An 18,706-nucleotide genomic window follows, 5' to 3' on the forward strand; every position below is an offset into this window, starting at 1 on the left:
CAGGATTTTGGGTGGGGTGGAGAGAGAGAGAGAGAGAGAGAGAGAGAGAGAGAGGGGGGGGAACCTCTATGATGATCTCTAACCCATCTAAGGGCTGGTTTGGGGTTGCTTAACTTAAAAAATAAGCAGCTTTGAAAAAAAGTTTTGGAGATTTGGGTGTTTTGTAAAACAAATCCAAGCTGCTTATTTAATAAGTTGCTGTCATTCAAAGCTGAAAAACAGAAGCAGGTGGGGAGCTACTTCTGAAATCTGTTGCCAGGAGAAGCATGCGGAGGCTTAAATGAAACTTTCAAATTGCCCATACTGCCCTTATCTCTTTTAACAAATGACACGCTATATCCTATCTTTTTCTCGATCAAACCCTATGAATCTCATTCTGCAAACTCCCATTTTCTTCTTCATTCCTTTTTCTATTCGTCGTCTGCAACAAATCCCACCCAAGCTCCAACCACAACCACAACCTCCCTTTTCTATTCTTCGTCTACAACAAACCCCACCCAATTTCCAACCACAACCACAACCTCTGACCATGGGCTGTAGATGACGACGATGACAGACAAGCACTGATGGCAGACGACGATGATAGCGATGACAGACGATGAAGACTCCACAGCTTGGACTGTAGACGACGATGACGACCGTGCAAGGAGGACGACCTCCCTGGATCATGACCGTATGGGATGTGGCTGTGTTATGGCAGGATTTTGGGTGGGGTGGAGAGAGAGAGAGAGAGAGAGAGAGTCATGTGGGGCTGCCGTTGGGTGTGTAGGGAGTGGAGTGGGGGAGGGCTATGGAACAGCCATAAGAGAAGAAAGAAAATGTTTGAATGGGGAATCAGTGGGGTAAAACCAATTATTGCATATTTGATTCCTTATCAACCAATGATAGGATTGCAGAGATCTGGCAGAAAAAAAAAGGGGGGGGTCGGCTGTGAAGGAAGAAGAAAGGAGAAAGGAGAGAAGAGGGAGAGGAAAAAAAAATTGGGGCCCGTGAAGGAAGAGGAAAAGAGAAAGGAGAGGAGGGAAAGAGAAAAAAAAAAAAAAAAAAAAGAAGAAGAAATGGGGCCTGAGAAGAAAGAAACAAAAGGGAGAAAAATTATACATTTTTTATTTCTTATGATAATTTTAGGTTTTGAAAAAAATTTCATCATGCCCTTTATTGTCATTATACACTCTCACAGCACTTCTATAAAAAAGTTTACCAAACACTATGACACTGCTTTTTATACTCACAGCACTTTTAAAAATCTAGATTACCAAACACTTTGCTGCTTCACTTCACAGCTGTTTATTTTCACAGCACAGCAGAAGCAGTTTTTTTTTAAAGCACAACAATACCAAACTAAGCCTAAGCATGGTTACCCCCTAAAGAAAAATACAAAGAGAATAAAAACTTCTCTATCTAAAGCTTACAACAATATCCTCCTTTCTCTCGTCATAAAATTAGTTCTTGATTATCATCCTCTTTTTTTTTCTTTTTTTTTTCAACTTTTCATAATTGTGTTCGTTTATTTATTTGATCACAACTAAATAATTAGATAATTTCCAATTTGATTGATTATTTTTGGTTAGGAGGATGTTTTATGAGATTCTAACAAGTAGACAATTAGGGTCATTGAAGTTGAGCCTCAAGTTCGATTAGAGATTAGTTTGCGCATACACGCTCGTGACTCGAGCCGTACTGTAGCCTCTAAACTTTGGGCCACTAAATTTCAAAAAATTTGTCACTGTGGTATAATGGTCAAATTACAATAGAACTTAAACGAATAGGTGAAAATTCAGGGAGTTATTTATCCTAACACCCCTCTGAGGTTTTTCATATTTTCGCAAAACTCCTTGACGTCCTAGAAATTACACAAAGACCCCCTCATGTTTCAAATTGGTTTCACATAACTCCAAAAGTCCAAAACAACCTAAAACCTGATATAACAATACTTCTGCATAGACTAGAATACCCCCTCATGGTATTAGAATACTGTTTGGATAGAATTGTACCGTAATCTCTACCCAATATTATACTAGTGAAAAGAAAAAAACCAACCAACAAACACACATTGTACACTTGCCCCAGGGAAAAAAAGACGCTTTACTTCATCCTCTCCAATATAATTCCAATCACAAAAAAAAAAGAAAAAAAAAAGAAAAAAAAAAAGAAGGTCAATCCTAACTCAAACCAAAAAATCAAACTAGAGCGACTTCTTCACAATGGCTGGGTACCAGCTTCTTCATTTGCTACATGGGTTTTGCTCACAACGTATTGACTTGGAGCAGGGCCTTGACTTCCTATTTCTTGGCTTGTTGGATTAATTTCTCCCAACTTAAATAGTAACGCAACAAAGCAGAAAGATCAACGTGCAATGAGATAGCAAGATCTGAGAATTCTCTTTTCAAAGCAACAAAGGATTTCGATGATGGAGCAGAGATGGAAGAGAGGAAGCATCTTCAATTTTTCTCATGGAATAGTACGAAGCGTCTTATGATTTATTTATTATTATTTTATTTTTGTTAGGGTTTAGGGATTAGGGTGCGACTGTATCCAAACAAGTCTGATATCATGAAGGGCATTTTAGTCTATGCAAAAGTCCTATTACATCCAATTTTAGGTTTTTTTTTTTGGATTTTTGGAGTTATGTGAAACCATTTTGAAACCTAAGGGGTGTTTGTGTAATTTCCAAGACCTTAGAGGGTTTGCGAAAACATGAAAAGCCTCAAGGGGTACTAGTATAAATAACTCAAATTCGAGACAATTAGTCAAAGGACTACAAACAAATGAGTTTCATAATTATGCGTATGTTGACACTCATGATCAAAGGACTAAAAATCAATGTTTAATTTTACAAGGGGGTTGAATGGAATTTTAATCTTACACAAGGACTAAAATTGAAATTATTGAATGTACACAAATTTGGAATTCTAATTTTGTATGTATACAAATTTGGAATCCCTAGTATTATTGCACATACATAAAATTCACATTATTGAATTAAATACAAATATTGAATGACGAATATGAACTGAAGTTTTCAGTACTTCTTAAGGAAACTTTTGAACCAGTGTGCCGAGAGTTTTGGGTGCCTTTTAAGCCCATCGTTGTAATCTACGTAGGTGATACCAAATCGAACACTGAATCCCGAACTCCATTCAAAGTCGTCTAGCAACGTCCACGGAAAGAATCCCTTCACTTTGACACCGTTGCTAAAAAGCAATAAAAGGAAATTAAATATATTAATGACAAAATATGAATCAATAACTCAAAATCTAAAGCTATACCATATACATATATATTTAAATATTATAAACGAATTTGTTAGTACACTTACTCAATAGAACTTTGAACATAATGAAGGTGGCTTTTGTAGTAGTCAATTCTGTGGGTATCATTAAGGGCTTCGGCAAGTGATAATTTCGGATCATTCAACTCATCCACACCTACAATATATAATATATTACTATGTAGTCACAAATTTAGACTTTGCACAATACAATATATAATATATTATTATGTAGTCACAAATTTAGACTTTTGTAACACTTGTGCGTGTTTTACACCAAAAATATGTGAAACATTATTGATCATGCAATTACTTAAGGGTAGAAAAAATTACCATTTTCAAGAATGTAAATAATTGGATTGTGATACTTTTTCTTTGTGTAGAGTAAAAGACGTTGAATTCCTCGTGGATAAACATTTAACCATTCCGAAGCACCCTGCACCGAAATTTGAAGATCATTAGATTTTTAGGGGTCACATTTGTAATTAAGTTCAAAATGATTAATGGTCGAAATCGTAAAGGGCTTAATCTAGTAATTTGATGTGTACCTTTGGACCGATGGGGACCCCATTACGCTCAGCTGCCACAACACATATGAATATCAGAATCTAATTAGTCTATAAACTTAAATTGCTTGAATAAAATTCTGAATTTGTACTCACATGAAAGATTAACGCCATCATCTGTTGTGTAGCTCGTGTATACTGAGTTATTTTGAGGTGCATCACTTGCATAGTAACCCGCATAGTAATTTAGTCCAAGAAAATCAAATGAACCAATTAGCAACTTTGATTGTTCTTTCGTGAATTTTGGTAATCGGCTTCCGACAAGAGATCGCATGCTTTGCGGATAGTCACCACTTGTCAATGGCTCAATAAACCTACAAGAATGTAAAAATTTCAAGCATTAACTTGACATTATACTGTGTATTGCTCGCTATTAAGTAGTAAATATTATATTCATAAGTAAATTCGTAATACACTTGCCATCCAAACATAAAATCCAAAGCTCGTAATGCAGCAGTTTTATTTTCTTTTTCTTCCGATAAGGGCTCAAACCAATGTGAATTCAGTGTTGTCCCTATCAAACCTTTTTGAGACACCTGCACAAGAACATTTAGTTTGTTTGTTTTAGAGTAGCAAATAGGTAAAGTAGTTGCTCTCTTGTTACAACAAACTAATTAATTGTACCTGGTATCTATTTTTGTACAATTTTACGGCAGCTGCATGAGCTAGGAGCTGGTGGTGTGTTACCAAATATGGTTCAATAGATGAATCTCCGCCGGTGCAGTTCAGCTGCTGCCAAGTGGAGCATCGTCCCGGCGCATTTGCCCCGATTGCATAACCATTATAACTGAAGATATATGGCTCATTCAGTGTGCTCCAATGCTTTACTCGATCACCAAATTCCTTATAACAAAGTTCTGCGTAATCTTGAAAATGATTGCTGTATATACACATTTCAAAATGTAAATATCATAATTGTATTTATTAATTAAATTATCAATATGATTCAAAGGACTGATTTCTTCACTTACACAATACGAGGGCTTAAGAAACCACCATATTCATCTTCTAAAGTTTGGGGAGGATCCCAATGGAAGAGTGTCACAAATGGCGTTAAACCTATAAATAGCATCATCAATAAAAGCGAGTTGTAAGTTTGACAAAATGACTTTTTTTTATGAGTGCATGTAACTCTTCTTGTATAAATTATTGATCATGTAAGGTGGGATGACTCACCATTGCGTAAGAGCTCATTGATGAGATTGTTGTAATATTTGATTCCTTCCCTGTTCACTCCTCCACTTAACTTTCCATCTAATAATTAAAACAAAACCAGAAAATAAAGAAATAAGTGCACCAATAACATTTAAATTGAATTTTAAAAAAGTTGGACTATATGTTATTGAACTTCAACTTCGACTTCTATTTAATTTATGTTTGAAAAAAAACTATTTTTGCCTAAGTTATTTCACTTAAGTATTTTAATTGAAACAAAAAAAAAAATTGTTATATTATTCAGTAGACAATTTGGACACATTACTTAAGTGAAAACCATGAAGGCATATATATTGACGATTGGTCACAAATGAACTTACTTGGTAACAATCTTGACCATGAGATAGAGAATCGGTAAGCATCCCACCCCATATTCTTCATAATCCCCACATCTTCCTACAGTGCATAACAAAAAAGAAATCAGATAAAAATTATCGGGAGCATCTTCAATGTGATGAGTTTTCTTCATGCTTCAAAATTTAATATGTGCACATTGGGTCATGAACCTTATAGCGGTGATATTGATCAACAGCGATATCTCCATTGCTGCTATCATTAATCTTTTCTGCAATTAATCATAGAAAATTTATTTATTTTGAGCATAAGTGTAAAAGTAGCACGATTTTGTTATTTTAACTAATTGATGATTAGATTGGACAAACCTGGATATTTGTGGGTGAAGGTATCCCAAATGCTTGGTCCTTTACCACCTTCTTTTGCAGCACCTTCATACTGAAATACACAAGAGACACAATGAAGAAGATGTCAGAATTCTTGCATGGATCGATGCTTGGTCTGAATTTGAAAGAAAATCCTAATCAAAACTCAAATTAAAGCCCAGTAAAGAACTTACTTGGTAAGCTCCAGAACCTACACCAAATATGAACCCTTCTGGAAAACTGCTCCTATTGAGAGAAGCAGTGTCAAAATGTGTGGGTGGAGCTCTAATATCAGCTTCGCTATTCGTCAAAGCAAAGCCAATTAGTAGCAGTATGCCTAAGAGAAAAGACCGTAATTGCATTGCCATAACTTGAGGTTTTTTTTCTGTTGTTGGTAATAATCTTCAGAAGTATAAGTTGGCTCTGGCTGGCATGCTCCGCGGCCTTTATATAGAGGAGGAAGTACGTGGTACAAAGGGAAACTGCAAGTTTCACATTTGAATTGAGTTTGTCTCCTTCCAAAACTCAACTGCTATATTCAAACACGCAATAGTCTGAGTCTGCTAATAACCATTTGGGTCAAACTGTGAAAAGAAATTTGTAGATTGTTTAAATTCTTGGGCATAATATGTGATTATCTATTCTACGTAATTGCCAAAGTCATCCTTACATATTTATGGTCAAAGTAATGACATTACCTTCCACTGTTCCGCATACAATTCTCGTAGCAATTTTCTTTCTGTTTACCCTAAAGATGAACATGCATACATGATAGATTGGCTAATTTTTAATCAAATAGTTAAAAGTTACATGGTCTAATTTATAAACAAGAAGCTATTATCTTCAAGGTGCGAAAAAAGAGATTGTGCATCTATTATCTCTGAAACTGTCAAAAGAGTATTAAACGTTGTGAAGACGTTATAACCGCTGAAAGAAACTCATCCTTACACATAATGGTCAAAGTAATGACATTGACAGTGTTAAGAAAATAATGGTCCGTCAAATTCTTTTCAAACCCACGTGGTTAATTAGGAGACTAAATCAGAATTTGCAGCTACTCACACTATTTGTGATTGACTATTCATCCAAATGTGAAACTTTCCATTTGTACCATGCACATGTGTTTTGCGAAGAAATTTACTTCACCATGCCAACCAGAGTCAACTTATATTTATCAAGATTACCAACAAAAAACATCTCAAGTTATGGCAATGCAATTAGGGTCTTTTCTCTAATTTCTAATTATCAATTCACTTATTTTCTCATTTTCAAATGTTGGATTCATAATTAGATCTAATTATAACAATAACATTTACATGCAATCATAAATAATCATTTAAACAAAACTTGAATATGCTTTTATTGATTGTGTTATTTAGAGGGTTTTGCAAAAACACGAAAAATCTCAAGAGGTATTAGTATAAATAACTCAAATTCGAGATAATCAGTCAAAGGACTACAAACAAATGAGTTTCATAATTATGCGTATGTTGACACTCAACAAAGGACTAAAAATCAATGTTTAATTTTACAAGGGGGTTAAATGGAATTTTAATCTTATACAAGGACCAAAATTGAAAATATTGAATGTACACAAATTTGGAATTCTAATTTTGTATGTACACAAATTTGGAATTCTAATTTTGTATGTACACAAATTTGGAATCCTTAGTATTATTGTACATACAGAAAATTCACATTATTGAATTAAATACAAATCTTGAATGACGAATATGATATGAAGTTTTCAATACTTCTTAAGGAAACTTTTGAACCAGTGCGCCGAGAGTTTTGGGTGCCTTTTAAGCCCATCGTTGTAATCTACATAGGTGATACCAAATCGAACACTGAATCCCGAACTCCATTCAAAGTCATCTAGCAACGTCCACGGAAAGAATCCCTTCACTTTGACACCATTGCTAAAAAGCAATAAAATGAAATTAAATATATTAATGTCAATAATATGAATCAATAACTCAAAATCTAAAGCTATACCATATACATATATATTTAAATATTATAAATGAATTTTTTAATACACTTACTCAATAGAACTTTGAACATAATGAAGGTGGCGATTGTAGTAGTCAATTCTGTGGGTATCATTAAGGGCTTCAGCAAGTGATAATTTCGGATCATTCAACTCATCCACACCTACAATATATAATACATTATTATGTAGTTACAAATTTAGACTTTGTACCACTTGTCTGTGTTTTACACCAAAAATATGTGAAACATTGATCATGCACAATTACTTAAGGCTAGAAAAAATTACCATTTTCAGTGATGTAAATAATTGGATTGTGATACTTTTTCTTTGTGTAGAGTAAAAGATGTTGAATTCCTCGTGGATAAATATTTAACCATTCCGAAGCACCCTGCACCAAAATTTGAAGATTTTTAGATTTTTAGGAGTCACATTTGTAAGTGCAAAATGATTAACGGTCAAAATCAAAAAGGCTTAATCTAGTAATTTGATGTGTACCTTTGGACCGATGGGGACCCCATTACGCTCAGCTGCCACAATACATATGAATATCAGAATCTAATTAGTCTATAAACTTAAATTGCTTGAATTAAATTATGAATTTGTACTCACATGAAATATTAACACCAGCATCTGTTGTGTAGCTTGCGTATACCGAGTTATTTTGAGGTGCATCACTTGCATAGTAACCCGTATAGTAATTTAGTCCAAGAAAATCAAATGAACCAATTAGCAACTTGGATTGTTCTTTCGTGAATTTTGGTAATCGGCTTTCGACAAGAGATCGCATGCTTTGCGGATAGTCACCACTTGTCAATGGCTCGACAAACCTATAAGAATGTAAAATTTTCAAGGATTAACTTGACATTATATTATGTATTGCTCGCTAGGAAGTAGTAAATATTATATTCATAATAAAATTCGAAATTCACTTGCCATCCGAACATAAAATCCAAAGCTCGTAATGCAGCATTTTTATTTTCTTTTTCTTCCGATAGGGGCTCATACCAATCTGAATTTAGGGTTATCCCTATCACTCCATTTTGAGACGCCTGAACAAGAACATTTAGTTAGTTTGTTTTAGAGTCACAAAAAGGTAAAGTAGTCGCTCTCTTGTTGCAACAAACTAATTAATTGTACCTGGTATCCATTTTTGTACAATTTTACGGCAGCTGCATGAGCAAGGAGTAGGTGGTGTGTTACCAAATATGGTTCAACGGATGAATCTCCGCCTGTGCAGTTTAGCTGCTGCCAAGTTGAGCATCGTCCCGGCGCTTGGGACCCGGTTGCATAACCATAGTTACTGAAGGTATACGGCTCATTCAATGTGATCCAATGCTTTACTCGATCACCAAATTCCTTATAACAAAGTTCTGCGTAATCTTGAAAATGATTGCTGTATATACACATTTCAGAATGTAAATGTCATAATTGTATTTGTTAATTAAATTATCAATACGATTCAAAGGACTAATTTCTTCACTTACACAATATGAGGGCTTAAGAAACCACCATATTCATCCTCTAAAGTTTGGGGAAGATCCCAATGGAAGAGTGTCACAAATGGCATTAAACCTACAAATAGCATCGTCAATAAAAGCGAGTTATAAGTTTGACAAAATGACTTTTTTTTATGAGTGCATGTAACTCTTATTGTATAAATTATTGATCATGTAAGGTGGGATGACTCACCATTGCGTAAGAGCTCATTGATGAGATTGTTGTAATATTTGATTCCTTCCTTGTTCACTCCTCCACTTAACTTTCCATCTAATAATTAAAACAAAACCAGAAAATAAAGAAATAAGTGCACCAATAACATTTCAACTGAACTTTAAAAAAGTTGGACTATATGTTATCGAACTTGAACTTCGACTTCTATTTAATTTATGTTTGTAAAAAAAATTATTTTTGCTTAAGTTATTTCAATTAAGTATTTTAATTGACGCAAAAAAAATAATTGTTATATTATTCAGTAGACAACTTGGACACATTACTTAAGTGAAATCCATGAAAGCAGAAATATTGAAGATTGGTCACAAATGAACTTACTTGGTAACAATCTTGACCATGAGATAGAGAATCGATAAGCATCCCACCCCATATTCTTCATAATCCCCACATCTTCCTACAGTGCATAACAAAAAAGAAATCAGATAAAAATTATCGGGAGCATCTTCAATGTGATGAGTTTTTCTTCATGCTTCAAAATTTAATATGTGCATATTGGGTCATGAACCTTATAGCGGTGATATTGATCAACAGTGATATCTCCATTGCTGCTATCGTTAATCTTTTCTGCAATTAATCATAGAAAATTTATTTATTAGAGCATAAGAGTAAAACTAGCACGATTTTGTTATTTTAACTAATTGATGATTTGATTGGACAAACCTGGATATTTGTGGGTGAAGGTATCCCAAATGCTTGGTCCTCTACCACCTTCTTTTGCAGCACCTTCATACTGAAATGCACAAGAGACACAAGGAAGAAGATGTCAATATTCTTGCGTGGATCGATGCTTAGTCTGAATTTGAAAGAAAACCCTAATCAAAACTCAAATTAAAGCCCAGAAAAGGACTTACTTGGTAAGATCCAGAACCTACACCAAATATGAACCCTTCTGGAAAACTGCTCCTATTGAGAGAAGCAGTGTCAAAATGTGTGGGTGGAGCTCTAATATCAGCTTCGCTATTCGTCAAAACAAAGCCAATTAGTAGCAGTATGCCTAAGAGAAAAGAACGTAATTGCATTGCCATAACTTGAGGTTTTTTTGTTGTTGTTGGTAATAATCTTGAGAAGTATAAGTTGGCTCTGGCTGGCATGCTGCATGGCCTTTATATAGAGGAGGAAGTACGTGCTGCGCATGAGAATAGTAAACACACATGGGCATTGAATGGGTTTGAGGGGGCAACTACGTAGAATGTCATGGTACAAAGGGAAATGGCAAGTTTCATATTTGAATGAGTTTGTCTCCTTCCAAGACTCAACTGCTATATTCAAACACGCAATATAATGGTGTATATGTGTGGGTAGCCGCATAGTGGAGTTTCCTAATAGCCGTTTGGGTCAAACTGTGAAAAGAAATTTGACACAGAATTGTTTTGTTCACAATGTAAATATGTGATTATCTTTTCTTCACAATATAATATTTGGTGCGTATGTGTGGGTAGCCGCTAAGTCTGATTGAGTCTCCTAATAGCCATTTGGGTCAAACTGTGAAAAGAAATTTGACACAGAATTGTTTTCTTCACAATGTAAATTTGTAGATTGTTTAAATTCTTGAGCATAATATGTGATTATCTTTTTTCGCGTTTGGCGAACTAGGAAGGGTATAATAGAATTTTACTTTTATTTCTTTTAAACATCACAAAAACATGTCCAATTCACAAACGATCTTGAGGTTTGTTGAAACTTGAGCAATGATTGGGGGACCATTTCGATCAAAAATTCTACAAAATATATATAAATAAAGAAAATCCATTTATGGGTAGATGATAGATATTTTGTAGGGCTCACTCCGCATTTATTTGAAGAATACCTTATAGGGCCCACTTCGCATTTAATTTTTATGATATAAACGTTTGTTTTGTAAATATTCATGCATACATGATAGGTTGATTAATTTTTAATCAAATAGTTAAGAGTTACATGGTCTAATTTATAAACAAGAAGTTATTATCTTCAAGGTGCGAAAAAAGAGATTGTGCATCCATTATCTCTGGAACCGTCAAAAGAAAACAAGAAAACGTTGTGAAGACGTTATAACTGCTGAAAGAAAAATAACGTAATGGCCAAACTCATCTTACATATTTATGATCAAAGTAATGACATTGACAGTGTCAAGAAAATAATGGTCCGTCAAGTTCTTTTCAAAATTTGACCCATGTGGTTAATTAGGAGACTAAATCAGAATTTGCTGCTACTCACACTATTCGTGTTTGACTATTCAACCAAATATGAAACTTTCCCATTTGTACCATGACATTCTACAGAGTTGCGCCCTCAACACCCTTCTAATGGCATGCACAAGTGTTTTGCAAAGAAATTTATTTCACCATGCCAACCAGAGTCAACTTATACTTATCAAGATTACCAACAAAAAACGTCTCAAGTTATGGCAATGCAATTAGGGTCTTTTCTCTAATTTCTATTTATCAATTCACTTATTTTCTCATTTTAAGATGTTGGATTTATAATTAGATCTAATTATAACAACGAAGGAATTAAATATCAATGAGCTCATTCGCAATGGTGACTCATGCCGCCTTACATGATTAATCATCTATACAATAACATTCACATGCAATCATAAATAATCATTTAAACAAAACCTTAATATGCTTTTATTGATCATGTTATTTATGGGTTTAACATTATTTGCGACGCTCTTCCACCGGGATCTTCCCCAAACGTTAAAAGGCAAGAGCGGAACTACAATCACGGCTGTGGTGGGCTGTAGCCCAAGAAAGCTTTGAAGGAAAAAATATTACCTATATCTATAGGGCCCACCAAGTTTGCTACCTTTTACTTTGATCTAATCCTCCAATCAAATTGACCGAATCATGCAATTGCTTAGTAGCCTTGGTTTTGTTGTTTTCCCCTTGAAGCATGAAGCCTTTTACTTTTTTATTTTTTTGTTGGCAAAGTCAATAATTGTTTTTTCCCCCAAAATAAAATGGGAAAGCTTCTTAATATTGTATTCAATAGAAACCCTTACAAGTCTTTCAACCCATAATTATAGACAACAGTAGGTAATTAAAACTCACAGGTGTGAAGATTCTTTCAAAAACGGAACAGTACCCTAATTATATTCTTCTTGTGCTCATAACTAATATATATGTGAAACTTAATTATTTATATTTTTTTCACTTTGCATTTGTCTTATTCGGTTGATGCCAAGAAACAAGAAACTTGAATAGGTACACTTTCAATTATATTGTTGAACACATTAATTTTGATAGTGTGTTTTTTTGGTTACATGTAATATGTATTTGTCCTCTAAAGTTTATTGAAAATTAGTCAATGGAAAAAAAAAGAAAAAGTTTTAACTAGCCCACCCATTGAAAAATTTCTGATTCCGCCGTTGTTAGAAGGTAAATTTGGTGGACATGTATAGCATACGATATTCAACTCCTTATATATCACATGATTTAAGGAAAACATCTTTATCAGATATTGAATAATAATTCATCAGAGAACATAGCATAGCTCACCACATTTAACTCTTGAGATTTGTGTTCATGTAGCAAGTAAATTACACTGATTCAACGATAATTACCGTGATAATTATACTTAATATCAATTAAAGGTGGTGAGCAAAAGTGCTTTGCAATATCATATGAGATTTCCCTTCTTGTCCTAATTCAAGGCACATCATCTTTTGAAAGCGTCAAAAGAGTAGCAAAAGGAAAAAGTGGCTTGAATTTTATTTTATTTTATAATAAAAAAGTCATCATTGCATGTTTATCTTATTGGACTTTAAATATGCAAGGATGAGTTTTCCACGTACGCTAGCTATGCTCATATTCAAGCACATCTGAAAATTAATATCACTTCTTCACGTTCTTCTTTCCTCTAAAATTGAAACTTACCTTTCGAAATCATTTTTTAAATATTTTTTGTAATCTCCTAGAATTTTATATGGAATCAATGCTATTATTAATTTTGACGTGCATCTACATGTAGAATGGATTTGTTTTGTTAAGGCAAAAAGTCATTTTGGTCCTTGTCGTTTACCATTTTTACTACTAAGAGCATCTCCGAGGGAGATGTCAAATACCAAACATCAAATTTAAATTTTATGGCTGATGTGGCAATTTGACATCTTACACAGCTTTACACTCCACCCGATATGTCAAATTAAATTATTATTTTATTACATTTTAGTGTTGATTTATTTTTAATTAAAAAGAATAGAAAAGAAAAAATAATAAAATATTCATTTGACATCTTGCTTTTGGGATGTCAAAAATAGCATCTCAATCTTCAGCCTTCATTCCACATCAGCTTTGACACATCGGTTGGAGTGTGTGAGATGTTATTTCTAGCTGTTAAATGTCTATGTGGCACTTTTGACATATCGGTTGGAGATGCTCTAAGGTGTAGTTTTAATTCCAAGCAATGCAAGGACAATCCTCAATTTTTTGTCAAATTACTCTAATATGAAAGGGCATCTCTCTCTCTCTCTCTCTCTGCGTGGCTGGGGAATTTTATTTTAAAAATGGCTTGAATAGTCATCACTGCATGTTTATCTTATTGGACTCTAAATATGCAAGGGTGACAATCCACGTACATGTTTAAGCACATCTGAAAATTATTATCACTTCTTCATGTTCTTATGTCCTCCCAAAATGAAACTTACCTTTTGAAATCATTTTTTTAATATGTTTTTTAATCTCCTAGAATTTTATATGGAATCAGTGGTATTACTAATTTTGACATGCATCTACACGTAGAATAAATTTATTTTGTTAAGACAAAAAGTCATTTTGGCCCCTGTAGCTTACCACTTTTACCACTAAGGTCCATGTAGTTTTAATTCCAAGCAATGCAAGGAAAATCCCCAATTTTTTGTCAAATTACTCTAACATGCTACAAGGAAAAATCCTTTTGGCGACCACCACGTTTGGTCGCTAAAAGGTGATAATTCGTTGCCAAAACTGCTTCGCGACCAAATACGTACATTGCTAAGGTGGTCGCCTTAGCCTCGTTGTTGAAAGTACCAGGCGACCAACAACAATTTTCGTCGCCAAACACCTTCAGCGACCAAGTATATTTCCGTCGCATATCAGATTATAGTTGGTCGCCTATAACTAAGGGGTTCCCGCCACACACCAAATTTTGCCGCATACTAAGGAAGGATTGGGCGACCAAATAGATTGGTTCGTCGCCAAAATGTTTCAGTGACTAAAGGATTTGGTCGTTAAAGCTTTACTTAGTTGGTTGCTAAAACATGCATAATTTAAGTATTTAATTTTGTTTTTATAGATGCATATATATATATATATATATATATTGTTTTGTGATAATATTAACCTTTTGTTCATTAACATATTGAAATTTCGAAGAAAAAATAAAACAATAAATTTAGTTAAATAGACTAATAGAAAATGACATAAATAAAAGTTTTTCCCATTCAAGGGTACGCAAGTCATTCAAGTACACATAAAGGTGCCATATATCCAAATATAGCAAACATGAACGAGTGGAGGCCCAACTCCATATATTCTTGCCCTTTGTAAACCCAGTTTTGCAGTCACTATTTCCCTATACACTAAGACTAGAGACCAATCATGTATCCTATGCCAAGTTTTGTTGTCATGATTTCTAACATTTGTGGGATAGGGACCATGATATGATCTCGTCGAATTCCCAAGCACTTTGCCAATTGTTGCTTGACCTTCTCAAACTCAGCCATGATATTCCTTTACAAAAAAACATAAAACAAAAAACAGAATATATCAATTCATGTAGAAGGAATTAGAAAGAATTGTAATTGGAAAATGCACTATCTTTATGTAGAAAGAACAATACATGTTGCCAGTCCAAAATAACAATTCATATTCCTAAAAACTTAGCAAGAAAGTAAACAAGTTAATATAAGATAATATTCTTAAATCTGTTCATTAAATACATGGATTATGGTTTAGCTTTTTCTCATAGCTCCTTGATTTATTTTACACAACTTTCTCAGAGCTGCTAGACTTTGAATAGAATATAACTTAGTTAGTGCTGTGCAATATCAATCCATGAAAGAAAAATAAAGCAAAAGTGAAAAAAAGAAAGAACTTAACTGTCTATAACAGTAAAGACATGGTTTACTTATTTTTCACACCTCAGCATGCTCCAATCAAATAACTACCACACAAGTCACATTTATTGAAATTGATTTCATCAACTTCGAATCAAATTACTATCCCAATGATAATACATAAGAGGCCACAGACCTGTTTCTCAGAAAGGACGCATCCCATATCCTATTCATAGAGGTTACATCGCAGCCCATTGTGCTACACTCGGGTTAGATATGCATAATTAGCAAGCAATTCATACTGATAAATAAAAAAGTCAATATCCAATAAATTAATATAGGTATTTGCAGTCATCAAATAAGTTCATGTGTATAACAGATTCCTAGAAACTTATTGCTTCAAATGAGAATTTGGTTTGGTTACAAAAAGCATAAAGCAATTCCTTATAGCTAAATCTTCTAGCCAAATCAAAATGGCTACTGCTACATCAAACCAGAGAAAAAAACATAAATGTCCAACTTCAAAATCCTAGTCATGTTAGAAAAACTCAACCAAAGGACATATGTATAATCTATAACAGCAACCTTTAGAATACTCGCTTCTTCTCGGTTGAACTGTAAACACTGGCAAAGAGATCTTTTAAAATGGAAACAGGGGAATACAAAATTCCAAATATCTTTTGCAGACTAGAGACGTTATCAATTTAAGTGAATTCATCGAAGTCCTCCGATATATGAAAAGAGAAGGAAAAAAATTTATAATGCAGGGGTCTTTAAAAATTAAGTTTCAAAAGGCACAAGAAAGAAATAAAATTGTGGCACAATTTTTTATTTCTAAAAAGGAGAGGGAAAACATAGGATGCTCAAACCTGCCATCTGCAACAATAGATTCACAGCCTAGCGTTGGTCTCTTGGTTGTCTGAAGGGGCCTTCAAGTCTTTAATAGCTACAATTATCCATAATGGAAAATTTTCAAGTGGCAGTGCTCAATCAAGGTTGCTTCTCTTTTATTTCTTCTCACAGTTTCCATAAATGAAATATAAAAAGACCTTAAGATTTAAGTTCTGGAATGAAGGCTTAACAAAGAAATCTGAAAAATGCTGAATAATTGCAAGATCCCACAAAGAAACAAAGCGTCAATTACAAGACACCACCGGCAACGCAAGGACAAGAAATCTTTATAAAAAAAAAAAAAAGTTAGATCTTAACATTTCCATGATTCCAAACTAGTAACTCAAAATATTTAGAGAAGTTTTCATACCTATCATAGAGGCAGCAGATGAGAAGTGGTTGAGGGGTCATCGACCACCTCGTTACTAAGACAAAAACCAACTAAATTTTATTTTTACAAAATCAAAATCAAATAAGTACAGAAAAATAGCTAAATAAACAAAAAATTATAAAAGCACCTTTGAATCAGAGTTGGTATGTGGCTGATCTAACATCCCGACCCAAAATATAATTATTCGTTAATTTAATTAATTTAATAAAATTTGGAATTTCAATTTTGCCCTCGAGAGTAGGGTATTTTGGTCACTTTTTAATCCGGAAGGATTTGGGCGAAATGAAAGGTGCTTTTCGGTAGATTGTATCGAGATGAGTCTGTAGACACGTAGTGGGCTCGAATCGGAGTTGTAACGAAAAAGTTACGATCAAAACAAACGTAGTGGCAAAATCGTAAATAATTCGAAGTGGGTTTAATAAAAATCTGAAAAACTTCTCTCTCTCTCTCCCGTTGTGATTTCCCCCCTCCCCCCCAGAAAAACAGCCGCATGGTTGTTCTCCTTCACCGCCGCCGCCACCGCCCGCCACTCGTGCCGAGACCGGTCCCAAAACGACCTGGCCACTTCCCTCTGTCCATTCCGACCATTCTCAAATTCTGGAACCGTCGCATCTCGCCGGAAACTGCAAAAATTTGACCGGTTTTTACCTATTTTTCTCATCGCTCGTTCGGACGTTTCTGGCTCCCAAATCTTGCGATCTAGGTATGCTTTTTCATCCTCTCAATGTGTTCTAGTTGATGGTTGGGTTGTTTAGGATTAATTTCTGCGTTTTGATTGTCAAATAAGCAATAGAATTTTGGCCGGTTTCGGCCCTTGATTCCGGCCACCTCCAGTTACTTTTTGGGGTTGGTCCAAAAACAAAAGTTGCTCCACTCAATGTCATGATCATGTAGGTATAAGTCTTGATCGGTGATTTGGAGTTTTTCCGATCGCTGGAAATCGCTTTGGGCACACATGCATGGTTGTGGCGGGTCTCTTGGTCCTCAAATGATCCTCATGTCGTCCCGAGCACGACGGTATGCTCGGATTTGAATTTGGTTATCGTTTGATCATCGATCAGATATCGCATATTAGGCATTATCCATGTTCAATATGTTCGGACCGTTGGATTGACTTTATTTTAATATATGTTGATCTAGGCATCTCTAGGATAGTGTAGGAATTCGCGGATTGTGAATCGGAGCCCCGAACGTTCCGATTCAATAACTTAAAGTTTGCGTTAAACGATAACAGTCTGATCATGCGATTGCAAGCGATCCGACCGTTCGATTCGGACCAAACTTGCAGGACATGTTTACTAAACCTTGTTGAACCCACAGGAACTTCCGGATCGAAAATCGGAGGTTGTGGGCCCCGTGGGCCTGGTTAGCCCATTATGGAAAGTTTGACTGCCTAGTTGATCAAGTGTCTTCCAAGGCTATCCCATCATCCGAAACACGTAGTTGGACTTTAGGAACGTCTCGTTCCTCGTAAACTTACTTGAAACTCGAGAAAACTATGATTTTATTTAAAGTTCTCGTTCGAATCGCTTTATGTTAATTTAGCACTCGTGTTTGTAAATAGGTACTCCAGTTACTTGCACACAGCGGTTGGGACCCTCTCAGTGTCAAGCAGTGTGGGACTATTTATGAGTAGACATTATTTTCAAATAATATGCATTACTTTTAAGATGGAAAGCTATGCATGATGATTTATCATGTATTCAGTTTATTATATAAATAATTGTTGAAACTTGATATTTTTATAAAGCATTTGAAATACATTTGGGTTTTGGCATATTCTGAATATCTTGAGTTGATATATATTATTTTAGAGAATTTCTATCTATGCTTGGTTATGTGTGGGGCACATGGGGTGTTGGTGATGAGATTATGGAAAGAGAGTGGATTATAGCTTATGTGAGTTGAAGTGCTATAAGCACTACTTTATGTACCTCCTTGAATCTGGAAATTTTGGATTGGATATTTGG

At 34.6% G+C, this 18,706-nt stretch overlaps 2 protein-coding genes across 2 annotated transcripts; both read right to left on the reverse strand.

The window, feature by feature from the left end:
• Positions 1-2,773: 2,773 nt before the first annotated feature.
• LOC110764040 (beta-glucosidase 12-like) lies at positions 2,774-6,111 on the reverse strand. Its single transcript, XM_088248811.1, has 13 exons — positions 5,906-6,111; positions 5,715-5,784; positions 5,559-5,617; positions 5,373-5,448; positions 5,014-5,091; positions 4,809-4,896; positions 4,462-4,717; positions 4,258-4,373; positions 3,934-4,151; positions 3,820-3,851; positions 3,605-3,707; positions 3,320-3,428; positions 2,774-3,194 (listed from the first exon to the last, which is right to left on the reverse strand). Exons 1-13 carry the CDS (start codon positions 6,077-6,079, stop codon positions 3,023-3,025), a joined length of 1,551 nt encoding a protein of 516 aa, XP_088104937.1. The 5' UTR covers positions 6,080-6,111; the 3' UTR covers positions 2,774-3,022.
• Positions 6,112-7,334: 1,223 nt separating this feature from the next.
• Positions 7,335-10,526, reverse strand: LOC148296950 (beta-glucosidase 12-like). The gene is made up of 13 exons (XM_088249009.1): positions 10,287-10,526; positions 10,096-10,165; positions 9,941-9,999; positions 9,754-9,829; positions 9,394-9,471; positions 9,189-9,276; positions 8,842-9,097; positions 8,638-8,753; positions 8,314-8,531; positions 8,200-8,231; positions 7,990-8,092; positions 7,757-7,865; positions 7,335-7,630 (listed from the first exon to the last, which is right to left on the reverse strand). Exons 1-13 carry the CDS (start codon positions 10,524-10,526, stop codon positions 7,459-7,461), a joined length of 1,617 nt encoding a protein of 538 aa, XP_088105135.1. The 3' UTR covers positions 7,335-7,458.
• Positions 10,527-18,706: the final 8,180 nt, after the last annotated feature.

This window comes from Prunus avium, chromosome 2 (assembly GCF_965620075.1).
Source record: "Prunus avium chromosome 2, drPruAviu1.hap1.1, whole genome shotgun sequence".
Taxonomy (NCBI): Eukaryota; Viridiplantae; Streptophyta; class Magnoliopsida; order Rosales; family Rosaceae; genus Prunus; species Prunus avium.

Excerpts from the sequence above, each read along its gene's own strand:
- LOC110764040 (XM_088248811.1), bottom strand. The coding sequence starts at position 6,079 with ATGGCAATGCAATTACGGTCTTTTCTCTTAGGCATACTGCTACTAATT. Across the intron at positions 5,618-5,714 it reads CTTCACCCACAAATATCCAG|AAAAGATTAATGATAGCAGC; the intron begins GTTTGTCCAATC and ends GATTAATTGCAG. Across the intron at positions 4,897-5,013 it reads CAATGAGCTCTTACGCAATG|GTTTAACGCCATTTGTGACA; the intron begins GTGAGTCATCCC and ends TGCTATTTATAG.
- LOC148296950 (XM_088249009.1), bottom strand. The coding sequence starts at position 10,526 with ATGCCAGCCAGAGCCAACTTATACTTCTCAAGATTATTACCAACAACA. Across the intron at positions 10,166-10,286 it reads TAGGTTCTGGATCTTACCAA|TATGAAGGTGCTGCAAAAGA; the intron begins GTAAGTCCTTTT and ends TGTGCATTTCAG. Across the intron at positions 7,631-7,756 it reads TATGTTCAAAGTTCTATTGA|CAATGGTGTCAAAGTGAAGG; the intron begins GTAAGTGTATTA and ends ATTGCTTTTTAG.